This window comes from Rhagoletis zephyria, unplaced genomic scaffold, assembly GCF_001687245.7.
Source record: "Rhagoletis zephyria isolate East Lansing unplaced genomic scaffold, Rhagoletis_zephyria_1.1 Rzeph_scaffold_01053, whole genome shotgun sequence".
Classification (NCBI taxonomy): domain Eukaryota; kingdom Metazoa; phylum Arthropoda; class Insecta; order Diptera; family Tephritidae; genus Rhagoletis; species Rhagoletis zephyria.
The window spans coordinates 144,227-159,962 of record NW_016158137.1 but is presented as its reverse complement, the minus strand read 5'-3'; the positions used below and the strand labels follow the sequence as shown (position 1 = coordinate 159,962).

At 40.2% G+C, this 15,736-nt stretch overlaps 1 protein-coding gene across 6 annotated transcripts in view; it reads left to right on the top strand.

The window, feature by feature from the left end:
• Positions 1–10,509: 10,509 nt before the first annotated feature.
• The window catches only part of Cap-H2 (Chromosome associated protein H2), a 123,825-nt gene continuing 118,598 nt past the window's right edge, over positions 10,510–15,736 (top strand). For all 6 annotated transcript variants that reach the window (XM_017615660.1, XM_017615663.1, XM_017615662.1 and 3 more), the window contains exons 1-3: positions 10,510–11,009; positions 11,209–11,393; positions 11,511–11,686. In XM_017615660.1, the coding sequence (XP_017471149.1) occupies positions 10,997–11,009; positions 11,209–11,393; positions 11,511–11,686 (374 nt within the window). In that variant the 5' untranslated portion in view covers positions 10,510–10,996. The remainder of the gene's footprint in view (positions 11,010–11,208; positions 11,394–11,510; positions 11,687–15,736) is intronic.

Sequence of the window (15,736 nt, the reverse complement as noted above, 5' to 3'; positions counted from 1 at the left end):
AGTAAAGTGAGTAGAGAAGTTAGTTGCGAATAAGCAAGCTATAAGTTTAATTGTGTTAACAAGTTTAGTAAAGCGTTGTTATTGCTTTAACAAGTATTGTTAAGTGTTTCTACTGTATTAGCGAATATTGTAAATTGTTTGTTGTACAATAAAGTTAATTGTACTACAATTTGGTCATCGGTTTAACAATCCAGAGAGACGAACCTAAAGATATTTGGGAAATCCCTCACGGTTTCGAGGATAATCGTAACAGTATTAAACAAGGTGGTGTTGGGGCGCAGCTGAGTTTTTCGCCGTGGAGGCCATTACGTCAAAATGATGTGTTTGTTGTAACTCATACCAATGACAGTATGGACATCAGCGTATAATTTGTTAGTGTAATTTTTTACTTATATACGGCCAACACCACCTTGTTAAATACGCGTTGGCCTGTTCCAATCGGTAATTTTTTCCCCGTTGGTGAGACGGGGTGAAAAATTTGCTATGGTGTAGTACAGATGAATTGAATTTTGCTGTGCCAAATCAAGGCGAATTTATACAAGGTGGTGTTGATGGCGAATTAAGATTTTCGCCGCGGTACTTCTTAATGTCAAAATAATGAGTTTGGTGTAAAATGAGTTCGCCTTGTTTACAACAAACACATTATTTTGACATTAGGAAGTACCGCGGCGAGAGTTAAATTCGCTATCAACACCACCTTGTATAAATTCGCCTTCTGCCAAATGCCAAGTAAAATTTTGCCAGTTGAAAAACCAAACAAACGCGCGTGCGAAAGCTTTATTTTGGTGTGTTGCTGAAATTCTTAAAATGTATATTTATTTTATTATTTGCAAGTAACCTACGCTTATTTTATGCTGTTTCAGCTTTCATTTTTATGTTTACTCTTTATTACCGCTAAGCAATATTATGTGTATACATGGTTATAAGCTGTCAAAATTTTACCTAGCCCCATGAGCTAGGTAAGAATTTTACCGTTCCTATTCACCAAGAGAAATGTTAGAATTTTACTTTGATCCGTCCGGGCGGGGCTTTCTACAGTAAGATAAAATTCAAAACTTCAAAGCTGTTTTTTTTAGCGTTTGGNCTATTCACCAAGAGAAATGTTAGAATTTTACTTTGATCCGTCCGGGCGGGGCTTTTTACAGTAAGATAAAATTCAAAACTTCAAAGCTGTTTTTTTTAGCGTTTGGTTTTTGAGCTATGTCAATATTGAAGTAAATGAGCGATACGTTCATGCAAAACTACAAAAGGATCTTACCATAGTCTACGAATATATAAAGCCCACTGTATGAAATTGCCGATTTCTACTTTACTACAATCAATTAATTTCGCGTAATTCGCATTGTTTTCTTGTTCGTTATTTTCCAGATTAGTTCTCTTACACATCTTTAAACTTACCTCGTAGTACATTTTGATATATCACATATTGGTATTCTCGAAAAAATTCGGGTTCAAAGATAATGCAGTGTATTATACGCATCTGTTTGAGGAAAGTAGGTTTTCTGGATTCGCCTGCGCCCAAAAGCAAAAGTTTTATCTACATATATTCCCAAAAGTGTATAACGGAGATACATAATTTCTATTTACGTTTTCAATTATCATCCAATTAACCTGCATATTTATTGAGCTGGATCGATCCCTGTGATTTATATCTATGTTCCTGCTCTTCAGGTGTGTTACGTAAACGAAAAAAGTACGAAAGAATATTTCCGCAACAACGGAGTCATGCTAATCTTGATGCCATCAGTCCACTACCCTGTATACTGTTGTTGTTGCGGCTGTTGTAGCGGCTACAACAACCCCGCCCAGATCGATTAGTACTTCAGTCGTTGTCGTTAAGTTCAACTAACGGAAGACCCAAGAAGCGTGCAGCCTCTATAGGGTCTGTCCACAGCGACGAAGAGATGTTTCGAGTCGTGGACTGTCCCTCCGCATGCCGGACACTCGTTTGGCACATCTGTATCTAATCTGCTCAGGAATGCGTTCAAGATGCTGCAGTGGCCAGAGCGAAGCTGAGCTATTGTGGTCCGTGTCTCCCGAGGCAGAAGAAGCTCCGTCTCGTCTATGTCAGGTGATTATGTGCCCAGAACGGCATTAAAAGTTCCCGAGTCTACGTAACATGAGACTGACTCACTGTGAATGCCGCTCAGGATCTGTCGATAAGTTGACGGGTCCAGAGGTTACTTAATGAACCTCTGGACTTCGTCCGGCGGTTCGTAAAGATGCCTTCTGGCATGCCTTGGCGGGGCCACCTCTACAAGCAGGTGTCTGTTCGGGTATGGGGAGCATTTTCACCTCGTAGTGTGGGTGGTATTCTGGCGACATCAGAAGTCACCCGGTCGCTGTCCGTAGTGCCGTGTTTTGTGCAGTCTGTAGCTTCATCGCGTCCGGCGACCACGCTGGTGCTGCGTAATTTAGAACCGGCCGGCCAATTGCCTTGTATGTTGCCAGCAGCGTTTTTTTTTGTCTTCGCCGGTACTGCCGGCTAGCTGCTTGAAGACCTTGTTGCGGCACTGTACTTTGTTGACAATTGCGGTTGTGTGCGCAGATATGGAGAAAATGTTACTCGGAGTATTTTAGTGTTATTCACTATCGAAATTGGTGTGTCATCGACGTGAATACCTAGCGGTAGTCTGGCCTCCTTCGTTCAGGTGGTAAATAAGGTCGCAGAGGATTTTGTAGGGGAGAGGGTTAGGCTCCTAGCAGTGAAGAAGTGAGAAAGTTCGGAGAAATACCCGTTTATTTTCGAGCACAAATCATCAATTCCATTCCCAGATGTCATTATCGAACAATCGTCAGCGAGACTCCCTCTGGTGGTTGAGGGAGCTTGAAAATATAATAGGTGAACAGTAATGGGGAAAGGACACCACCCTGTGGAACCAACTGTTTTATTTTTCTAGGTTTGCTCGATTTATCTCTAAACATTACTGACGAGTGTCGACCGCTCAGGTAATTCGCTGAACACCGTTTGAGTCTTTGTGGGAGTGAGGAGGCCTCTACGCCTTCTAGCAGCGTGGAGTGACTGACGGTATCAAACGCCTTTGACAGCTTCAACGCTACTAGAATAGTTCTCACACAGGGGCGGTTGCGGTTAAGGCCACGTGTTATCAGAGTGTTTATGGCATTAAGTGCTGCTTGTGATGTGCACTTTACGGAAACCATGCTGATACTTCGCTGGGGTCAGTTGGTTCGCAAAATACAGGAGTAGCAAGGCCTCTAGTCTCTTCGCTACCGGGGAAAGGAGTGTACTCGGACGATAAGAGACTCTACTTTGTTGGTTGGTTTCCCCGGTTTGGAGGCTTTTGCCTTCCCGATGGCTACCTGAACTTCACCGTTAGTGAAAACCAGAGGCGCACTTGTTGTTGGCAGTTTGTGCAGCTTTCTGATCACTCGACGCTTCACTTTGTCCACTGGAGGATGCAGTATAAATTGGCGGTCGCCAAAAGATATTTCGACTCTGTCGTCGCGCTTTGTCGGATTGGACAGTGACCTCACGGTTAGCCAAAGCTTACTCACACCATAGGTGAAGTTGCAAGTCTTCAGATGATCTTCCTACCGAATCTCCGTGTTGAGATCCCTGATACAAGGATTTCCGAGATCGGCCTAACGAAGGTTGTCACGCCCATTGGATTGGACAACTGTTTCAGCAGGAAAGTTTGGACGGGGGTCCGTTATGCAATCTGCTGGTAAGAAGCGAGCTGCAGCAGCAGTGACAACCCTGCGGAACTTACATTCACTTAGTTGAACGTCGGTTGGTGTGGGGAGGGCAGCGATGGTGCTTTCAGTAAATTCCGCGAAGCCTTTCCGATCAGCTTTGGTAAAATTGATATAGGTCCGGTGTTCCGCAGAAGCAAAGTCGGCAGGTTTATCGATCGAGATGCCAAAGTCGGCACAGGTCACCATAATATGCTGTTTATCAGACCAGCGCTGACGATTGTTATGTCTGGCGAGCTGCCCATAATCCTGGTGGGAGCGCCGTCGTTCATTGTGCAGAATGTCGAATCGTCTATCTACTCAACCAACTATCATACGGGTTTCACCTCTGAGGAGCGCACATATTTCAGGGTGATATCCTGCCGGTCAGCTGGTGGCAGAGGGTATATAAACGTAAAATATTTCGAGCTCGACATCGCCTGACCGAATCGCAATGCCCTGACATTTTAAGATGGTATCTCTTCGGACGATGTCTGCTTCGATGAGACGATGCACGGTGTGGTGCGCAATGAACGCTAGGCCACCACCATTATCTCGCTCGCTATCTCGACGGTGCACATTGCTTCGCGTCTGGACCTCAGCTATCAATATTCCATGCCTTCCCATGAAGACGGTTATCTTCTCGATCTTGCTGTGAAGTCCGTTACAATTAAATTGAAGGAGCTTCGTGTGGTTCGGGAGACGTGTTTTTTTCGGTGGGTGAGGGATGTGTGCTGTCTAACCGCCATAGGATATGTGCTCTGCTGTGGGAGGCGCCGCCTTGTGGTGGTAGTGAGTGGCGTCGCGGTTGGAGCTTGCGACCGTGCAGCGCAAGTTACACCAGTCAAGGCAGGTGTTGCACTTGACTGATGTGACATTGCGGAATATTCTGGTCTGACACACCAAATGAAATGGTTCACTGACGATGTGTTCGGAGGCCTGAGCAGACTCTAAGGTGACTGAGGTGGAGTTGTGGAGTAGTCGTCTCTGGCATACACAACAGGTGTAAGTTTCTTGCCCAGGGTTTGAATCGATGCGAGCGCTGAGCAAAAGAATACGTAGCAGATGAAGTCTATAGACCAACAACTTCTGAGATATTTCACAGTTTCAACTCGTTCTTATTTTCTTTCTATTCTTTGTTTACTTGTGGTACACAAATATCAACGGCTAGGACGGCGCAATCTTGTATTCTATCATTCTTGACAAACAACGTATGTATATATATACACATAAATTAAAGAAAACCAAAGCCAGTAGATATTTGAGAAAAAATGGCAAAAGGGTGTAATAAATTCATGGATTTTCGTTCCGGAAGAACTGAAATCAGCTAAGGCAAATACTTTCTATATAATCGCTATATTTTATTAATTGCTAACTCGATACTCTTCTTCTGCATCAAAGCAACTGTTAAAAATTTCCAGCAGTAAAAAGTTACTAATTGGCACAACAGAAATGTAAAATTTGCTCATCATAGTAAACGGTTTTTCCATTATAGAACTATCAATTGGCACAGGCCCAGAGTTCAAAAATATGTTGACAATTCTCAAGGCGAATGCCTTTAATGTGCTTTTACTGCCCGTTTCCACAGGATAAAGTTTATATATTGATATATATTTTAGAATATAAATAGCCAATGGAGCCCACTCATTGCTCTTCAAGAGCAACTTATATCAGAGCTTATATCTTGCCTTCTATTGCCGGCAATTTGGTAGTTTCGTGGCGGTAACATCATGGATATTTTAATATAAAAGGAAAAATTGAGCTGTTTTCTTTAAAATATTGTCATTATGTACTTTGAAGTAAAATACCCTATTTTATATTTTTTAAGCGATTAAATTCGGCGAAAATGCTTTTTCGAAGCTATCTTACAAATGTTTATATCAAGATATAAAAAGCCCACACAAATATCGCTACTGATACAAGAATGATAGAATACAAGATTGCGCGGTGCTGGCCGTTGACATTTCTGTACCACAAATAAACAAAGAATATAACGAAAAGAAGAACGAGTTGAAACTGCCAAAACAGTTCACTTTACAGCGAAAAACGTGTTTTAACTAGGTAAATGCGAAACTATTGAATTTTTCACCTAATCTATTAGAGAAAAGTGAGCGTTTTAGTGCACTCCATTGCATTGCAATTTAGGCTGCTTCAGCAAACGTTTTAGTGCACTCCATTGCTTTGCAATTAAGGCTGCTGCACCAAACCGTGGCAGCATCTCCGCGCGATTATTTAGTTAATGCAGCGTTTTTGCTGCATTTAAAATGCAACATTTAGCACTTTCGAACATATGTTTTCGAAGAGCGTTCATGCTACAGCATTTAGCAAATGTACATTTACGCGAGTTCGAAATCGTATGCTTTTGACAAACAGCCGTGTTCCAGTCGCTTATTCAGATCCGTATCTATTACGATCAATTCTCATGGAAAAGATAATGTGCAAAAAAACCCTACTGAAAAGGAAAAAATAAATTTTTAACCAAAAATTCAAAAGAAAAAATTGAATTGTTGTAACCATAACCGAAAATTGGTTTGTGTATATATTCATTTGTCGGTGCTGTCAAATAAAATTTCCTCACTTAATTAGGAAACAAAACAATCGGAGTTGATCACAAATTGATCCAGATTTCTATCAGCATCACATCGTTGTTGAATTTGCGTAACTTTTGTTTATCCAAATAATGTAAAATAATAAATGAAATCTCGGTCGGCGATCACTGAAACGCAGCTAGCCACTGTATACTCGAAAATGCAATGTTGCCACTTTTTCTCACTAAACCATGTTCGAATCGTGGAAATTTTGGAAGATCACAGGGTTGCATTTAGCATTTAGATTCTTAATGCAAAAATGGAGTTGCATTTAGTTGCATTTAGGTGACGAATTTTGTATGGATAAATGTACATTTAGAGTAGCATTTAGAGCTAAATGCGCTAAATGTGCTTTTACGCGTAAGCAAAAACAGCCCATAACTTGCTAAAGGATGCTGTTTGAAGCTGAAGCAAAATCATTGTGACGAAATGCTGTTAATATAATAATAAAGAAACATTTCCGGCTTTGCTGTGCCCTATGTACACAAAATGCAGCGATTTGTCGCAGGGCTACACTTGCATCTACGCATCTTGCATCTTTAGGGCTGTCGCACACGGCACTTCATGTTATTAGTTTTTACGCAGCCTTCAACTCAAAAATCACTCACAAATTGCAATGTAACACAATTTAATTTGATTTTTCACTTATAATTCAACTTTCCCTTTTCGCTGATTTGTAAACAAAGGTTTATTTACAAGTTACCACAACTGTCAAAATCGGCAAAACCAAAGTAGCGGTACCACTGACGGCGCCACCTTTGTTCGCTGCACCGTGCTACTGATATAACCTATATCTAGCGACCACAGTGACAGCTGGACAGCAATAAATTGTAACCTGTGGAGACGGCCAGTTAAGCGTAATGCAGCGTTTTTGCTGCATTTAAAATGCAACGTTTAGCACTTTCGAACATATTTGTTCGAAGAGCGCTCATGCTATCGCATTAGCAAATGAATATTTAAACAAGTTCGAAATCGTATGCTTTTGGAAACAGCCGTGATCCAGTCGCTTATTAAAATCCGTATCTATCACGATCTATTTGCACAGAGAAGATAATATGCAAAAAACCCTACAGAAAAGAAAAGGAGAAATTTTAAACAAAAAATTCAATACAACAACTTTAATTGTTTTAACCATAACCGAAAATATGTTTGTGTATATATTCATTTGTCGGTGCTGCCAACTGAATTTTCTTCAATTAAATAGGAAAACAAAAACAAAGTTGATCACGAATTGAGCCAACTTAATGTATATGAAATCTTGATCGGCGATCACTGAGACGCAGCAAGCAACTGTATACGCGAAATATGGCAATGTTGCCATATTTTCTCATTAAACCATGTTCGCATCGTGGAAATATTTGAAGATCACAGGGTTGCTTTTAGTATATACACTCAATGCAGAAATGGAGTTACATTTAATTGCATTTAGGTGACGAATTTTGTATGGATAAATGTACGGGGAAACTTTCCAATAAGGGCGTTGGTTAAAAGGGCGGTGGACGGAAGGGGAGGCGCGTGGCACCCCCTTTTTGGAGAGGGCATAAACGTCCCCTGTAGGTCCCTAGGGACCAATTATAAAAATGACCAAAAATTACAATTTTCGCTTGCGTTTTCGCTTGTTTTAGCTAATCAAAGCACTGACTTGTATCAAAAGGCAGGAAACACTTGGCATTGTACTAAAATTTATAATTTAGTTATTAAAGTTTATACTAGCGATAATAAAACAATATTTCAACAATATGTAACAAAATCACAAACCGATACGAATTTGCAGCTAATAGTTATTTACGTTGAACTGTTAAATGGCTGAATGAAGAAGAGGTGGGTGGAGAACCCAACGAGCAATTATCCACAGTATTTTTGCGAAGATGTTTCTGTAAAGGCAGTCCTCGTCCGCGCTTAGGGATTATAACCCTTACTAAGTAGATTTCTCCTTCATGTGTTGCGAAATAAATGAGGCTGAAACGCCTTACGCCATCCACGGTATTTTTGCACATAACTACTTTCTGCGTAGGCGGCCTTCGGCCACGCTTATGGATTATAACCCTTACTAAGTAGATTTCTCCTTCATGTGTTGCGAAATAAATGAGGCTGAAACGCCTTACGCCATCCACGGTATTTTTGCACATAACTACTTTCTGCGTAGGCGGCCTTCGGCCACGCTTATGGATTATAACCCTTACTACGAAGAATTCTCCTTTCGGTGTTGCGAAAAAAGGGGGCCGAAACCCCTTACGTCATCCACAGTATTTCTGCACATAACTCCTTCTGCGCAGGCGGCTTTCGGCCACGCTTAGGGATTATAACCCTTACTAAGTAGAATTCTCCTTTCTGTGTTGCGAAAGAAAGGAGGCCGAAACACCTTCCGCCATCCACGGTATTTTTTTCAGTTAACTACTTTCTGCGTAGGCGCCCTGCGGCCGCGCTTAGGGATTATAACTCTTACTAAGTAGAATTCTCCTTTCTGTGTTGCGAAAGAAAGGAGGCCGAAACACCTTCCGCCATCCACGGTATTTTTTTCAGTTAACTACTTTCTGCGTAGGCGCCCTGCGGCCGCGCTTAGGGATTATAACTCTTACTAAGTAGAATTCTCCTTTCTGTGTTGCAAAAGAGAGGGGGCCGAAACCCCTTACGTCATCCAGAGTATTTTTGCACATAAGTCGTAATATTGTGCATAATTGCTCGTTTGGTTAACCACACGCTTCTTCTTCATCCGGTCATTTGACAGTTTAACGTAAAAAAAAAAAACTAGTAGCTGCAAATTCTTATCGGTTTGTGATTTTGTTACATATTGTTGAAATATTGTTTTTATTATCGCTAATATAAACTTTAACAATGAAATTATAAATTTTAGTACTGCTCCAAGTGTTTCCTGCGTTCATTTGCTTAAAATAGACGAAAACGCAAGTGAAACTTGTGATTTTTGCCCATTTTCTCAGGAATCCCTAGGGACCTATAGGGGGCCTAGATGGTCAGCGGTTGCATTCTAGTGTATGGCGGTTTATGCTCTCTCTAAAGCATCCCTTTAACCAAAGCCCTTATTGGAAAGCCAACCCAAATGTATATTTAGAGTGGCATTTAGAGCCAAATGCGCTAAATGTGCTTTTACGCGTAAAGGACTGTATGCAGTTCTCAAGGAAAGCTTCCATACAAAATGACGTACAAGAAATGGCTAAGAAATTTTCTTGAGTCAAATTCCTTTAAGGCCTGTATGCAGTTCTCAAGAAAAGCTGAAATTCCATTCAAAATGACGTACAAGAAATGGATAAGAAATTTTCTTAAGTCAAATTTCCTTCAGGCAGTACGCAGCTCTTAAGAAATTTGCTACGCTTTATACTACGATTTTCTAAAGTTTTTTGTGAAAAAAGAGCACAAGGCAACCCAGGTTTGCAACAGAAATATATGCCCGTTCCATTATTTCTTGAGGAAAGAGTGAGGCGACAGGCTGTGAAGTATCAAAAATGTCAAAATTACTTGGACAGACAAACGAAATAATGGCAAATTTTTCTTGACCGATTTCTTGAGAGCTGCATACAGGGCTTTAGGCAGTACGCAGTTCTTAAGAAATTTGCTACGCTTTTTACACGGTTTTCTAAAGTTTTTTGTGAAAAAGGAGAACAAGGCAACCTAGGCTTGCAACAGAAATATATGCCCGTTCCATTATTTCTTGAGGAAAGAGTGAGGNTAGGGATTATAACCCTTACTAAGTAGATTTCTCCTTCATGTGTTGCGAAATAAATGAGGCTGAAACGCCTTACGCCATCCACGGTATTTTTGCACATNTAAGGCCTGTATGCAGTTCTCAAGAAAAGCTGAAATTCCATTCAAAATGACGTACAAGAAATGGATAAGAAATTTTCTTAAGTCAAATTTCCTTCAGGCAGTACGCAGCTCTTAAGAAATTTGCTACGCTTTATACTACGATTTTCTAAAGTTTTTTGTGAAAAAAGAGCACAAGGCAACCCAGGTTTGCAACAGAAATATATGCCCGTTCCATTATTTCTTGAGGAAAGAGTGAGGCAACAGGCTGTGAAGTATCAAAAATGTCAAAATTCCTTGGACACACACNACCGATTTCTTGAGAGCTGCATACAGGGCTTTAGGCAGTACGCAGTTCTTAAGAAATTTGCTACGCTTTTTACACGGTTTTCTAAAGTTTTTTGTGAAAAAGGAGAACAAGGCAACCTAGGCTTGCAACAGAAATATATGCCCGTTCCATTATTTCTTGAGGAAAGAGTGAGGCAACAGGCTGTGAAGTATCAAAAACGTCAAAATTCCTTGGACACACACACGAAATAAAGGCACATTTTTCTTGACCGATTTCTTGGGAGCTGCTGGTATGCAAAAACAGCTCATAAGCAAATCAACCCGGTTCATCAATCAATAACGGTTGCTATTCTAGACATATGTATACCAAAGGTTTTCCAACGTGTAAACACAAAGTAATGCTCCGCTATCTACACGCCCTATCGACAAAAAAACTGAACGAAATTACCCAGAGGTGCAGAGTATCGTAGCTAATCGAAAATATGTTGGTTAACAAGTCAACCCTTACATGGAAAATGAAATTTCATGGGAATGAAATGGAAAGAGGATAATAACAAATTAAATTAAAAAAAAGAATGTAATAAAAACCAAAATAAGTGTGAAATATGAAAACATCAAATTTTAAGACTGTTTGGTAAATAAACTGTTTTTCGTTATCAGATGAAAAGATGATTGAATCAGGTAAGAGAAGTAAATTTAGGCTCCGATATGTATTTCAATTGAACGAAGCCTTGATATGGGCTATGCTATGGTTGGGTTTGTGTTTATTGGCCATAACATCAAATACATATTTTTTAACCATTAATAAACGAGGGGACAACTCAACCTGGCTTGTTTTGTAAAATTAAGTCATAAAATTACAAATCTATAATGATTACAGGTGTGGACAATACCGAGGCACTTGATTGTATTCTTCAAGCCGCAAATAAACATCCCAATTCACGTGTTTCCAAACTTATACACAGTGTGGAAGAGGAACGATCTCAAAAAAATATAGTTCTTTTACTTATTGAGTTGGCAGAACATGTGGAATATGCTACTGATTTTAGCATTTCTTTAAAATATGTAAGTTTTAATTTTACTTTTTATGTACATATGTATAAATGTGCATATGTAGCAAACATTTTAAATGTCTTCTAACCTACATGTTTAAATGTTATTTAATTGTTGTTGTATGAACAGTATTTAGATTTATTTGAGAAATTGGGTATAGGGCGTGAAATCGTATTGAATGAAGCTGGCTTGTTGCTACTAAACTCTTCAAAAGTTTATGCGCGACGAGTTGATTTCATACAGGAATTAGTGGAGCGCCAGATACTGACTTTATCCAATGCAGACAAGGAAATAGTTCAAAGCAGGTAAGGTGAACTCGCACTAGGTACGATTCGGTTATTTGTACAATGGTTTTGTGGTTGCGGCAGCGGGGGATGGGGTGTGAAACCGAAAACTCAAACCATTAGAAAAAGTACAGTCCAAACTTTCATAAAAACATTTTCTAAAGATCGCTAGGGACACGTTTGAAAATGGGGTAAATGGGTAATGAGTAAATGGGGTTATGACAGAAAATGTTAACTTGGATTACGCCTTCCACAATATTTTTTGCGCAGAATATCTTTTCGCTTCAAAAAATAACCATCATTTTTTATTCCCACCACAGCCCGTTCTACGCACCGCATCTGCTCGCATCTTCTGCTCAGGGCTGGCATTGAATCAAACCCTGGACCAAAAAACTATACCTGGGATATACTCTGTAGTGCGATTAGAAATGCAAATCGGGAGTACTACATAATTCCGACTTTTAACATCCCGATAAGACATAATCCAGACAATTTTTAAAAATTCAGAATATAAACAACCCAGACAGGACATAATACAGACATAAAATAATGACCAAATAAGATGCAGATAACACATTTTTCAGACAAGACAAAATCCCGACAAGACACAATCAAGACAAACAAATAGCAGCAGGTTGAACTACTACCTGAATAGGTTGAATGAGGATGTGCCGAATGAGTGTCCGGCATGCGGAGAGACCCCTCATGACTCGTAACATCTCTTCGCATGCCCGGAAAACCCGACAACCCTAACGGCCTTGTCCCTGTGGACAAACCCCACAGAAGCTGCACGCTTCCTAGGGTTGCCGCTAGTGGAACTTGACGACAACGACTGAGATACCAACCGTCCTGGCCGGGGTTGTTGTAGCCGCTACAACAACAACAACAACAACAAACAAATATTACAATGCGTCCAGCAATGGAATTGATGACTTATGCTTAAATATAAACGGTTACCACTCCACATTTTTTCGTATCTTCACCGCAAGAAGCCTACCCCTCTCCCCTACAAAATCCTCGGCAACCATTTTACGACAATGGCGAAAGGGGCCAGCATCAGCTGGGTATACGTCGACGACAAACCAATTCCTACGGTGAACAACCGGAAAATCGTCGGAAACAGCTCTCTTTCCCGGCGCACACAACTGGAATTGCCAACAAAGTTCAGAGACGTAGCAAAGTCCTCAATTCCCCAATTTGGCAGTACTGGTGCAAAGAAAAATAAACGGTGTTGCAAACACCCGATATACATGTCTCAAGTACTTGAAAGCAATTCTGGCTCATTCTCTTTTGTGTTTTCTATTTGCTTTTAAACGCTTCAATTCTGTTGAGCTCAAGTTTTTGGTTCTTTAAAATGTCAAAAGCAAAGCAAGAAATTTGAAACAACTAGGCGGTACAGACGCATGCGAACAGAATGGAATTCAGTACTTGAGCTGTGTAAAAGCAGTCAAAACATACACGGCAATTGGCCGTCCGGTTCTAAATTATGCAGCGCCTACATGGTCGCCGGGGACAATTGGTACGCAGTAGACGAAACTACAGGCATACCACCACACAACACCCCGGACAACCGCGGGTGCCTTCTGATGTCGGCAGAAAATCACAGCCACAGTGAAGCCAAAATTCTCGTAGTAAGGGGCACAACATCATGCTCAGCAATCAATTCCTAGTAGGGTTCTACTATGGAAGCACCTTATCCAGCACTACTTAGAGCACCCCTGGGACTATTAATGGCATTTACAAACTCCAGTCGAGTGAATGCCGTCATCAGTGTACAATCATCACCTGTGAACGATAGAGACCTTCAACTGCCACGATAGGCCCGCGTAACTCTGTTCCGACTCGCCTCCCAGCACCAAAATTAGTGTACAGCCTATGGAGATTCACCCCATGACACCAACCGCCTCTTCATATGGCCACTCAATCCAACTCAACTAACATCCCTCTCCCTCTGGTTCTACTCCACCGTTGGTTGAGCCTGCGGACAATTACGGGTTAAGTAAGCCGTTACAACAACATCCGTCTCCCTCTGGTTCTACCCCACCGTTAGTTGAGCCTGCGGACAATTACGGGTTAAGTAAGCCGTTACAACAACAACAAAAACCATTTCTTATGTATTATTGGTGAATCAAAACAGAAGACAATCATGACATACCGTATTGCGATCAGTCTCCCAAGGCATCTCCGAGGCTACAATTCAACTGTAACTGACTTCAGAGCAAGATCGAGGAGATACCGTCTTCATGGGTCAGCATCGAATATTGATAGCTGCGGTCGAAGAGGCAAAGCTTCATAGCAATTCAACATTGTTGATCTGCGCCGAATACAACGTGTACGAGCGAGATGATGGTGGAGGCTTAGCGTTTATCATGCATCATACCGTGCAGTATCTTCTTCTTCTATAAGCAGGCATCGACTGCAGGGATACCATCCCAGAATGTTGGGCATTGCTATTCGTTCAGGAGATGTCGAGCTCGATATATTCAAAGCTTACATACCCCCGGCGTGAAAATCCTGTGATAGTTGGCGAATTCAACGCGCACCACCATCTATGGCATCTAAGCCTGTCGAACAATTGTAGGAGAATACACTTGGGTGAACAGATATACGAGTCGAAATTCTGCACAATAAATTTTAATGGTTTCGTGATTCTATCTTAAAAAAAGCAAAAAATTCCATTATTGGTAAAATTTTTGGAAGATTTTATCGATGAACCAAATGAACCGGCAGCCGGATTCCAACTTTCGCTACAGCTAAAACTCCAAAAAACGCTAAATCAATTTCAGCAATTTTTAGTGATTTTCGCGATTCTATCTTAAAAAGGCGTCTCTAAAAAACTACATAATAAACGACGACGCACCCACCACCAGCCGTATTCCAAGTTTCGCTATCGCTAAAAATCCATCGTTAAAAAATGCTAAATGAATTTTAGCAATTTTTAGTGATTTTCGCGATTCTATCCTAAAAAGGCATCTCTAAAAATCTCCATTTTTGATTAATTTTTGGGCAGATTTTAGCGATGAACAAAATGAAGCCGATTATTTTTTCGCTGATTCTTTGGAATTTCTTTTCATATGTTGAAGTGAAGCGACAGACAATAGCTAACTTAAAAAAACATTTGCAGACAGATCGCAAAAATGAAATTTTTTTGGGTGAAGGTGTTTCACGTTTTTTCCATACAAATGTAAGTTCGCAATTTTTTTTTATATGGAGGACACTGCCAGCAAAAAAATTTACAAAAATTAACGGACAGCTTGAAAGTTGCACTTCATTATACTAGAATTAAATGGTCTACAAAACTGCATACCAAAATTCTTATTAAAAAGTTTGAAATTTGGGTGAAAATGAGCAGAATTTTTGTTGTAAATTTTTGTACGAAGTTTGAAATCTGAATTTATATGGTGTTCGTTATATACCAGGGGCCTATTTCATATAAGTGACAGGTGCGACAATTATCGATTTTTCTATAAAATTTCACTGCCAAAATTGTCAGCGACATTTTTCCTGTTTCATATACGTTTTTAGGCAACTGTGAAATTTTTTGGAAAACGACAGTGATAATATGGAATATTGTCGACAATTATGCTGACAATTGTCACTCTGAAAAAATTGTCGCTCCGTCTTTCACAGGAGAGTTTTGTGAAATTATTTATATGGTAATTGCGCGCGTTTCATTACTTTTCAATAATTGGAACTTTTCTTAAAACTAAAATAATGCAAATGCAATTATTACATATGATTTACATATAAATTTCATCTGACTGGCGAAAATTTTGTCAATAGCAATTTTAAACCCCGACAATGGATAATTTGGGACTTTTTGAATGGAATTTCTCATGGAATTTAAGAGGTGGTGACAATTGTTTTTATGAAACAAGACACCCACCAAACTGTCGAATTGTCACTGACAACATGGAAAATGCCTGTCGTTACAAAATTATCACTGTCGCTTTATGAAAAAGGCCCCAGATAGACTTTTATAAAAAAAAATTTGCTTAAATAGCACCATATAAAAAAGTGTTCTATGTGATGTAAATACATGTGATATACGCATCGTCGCCTGGGTAAAAG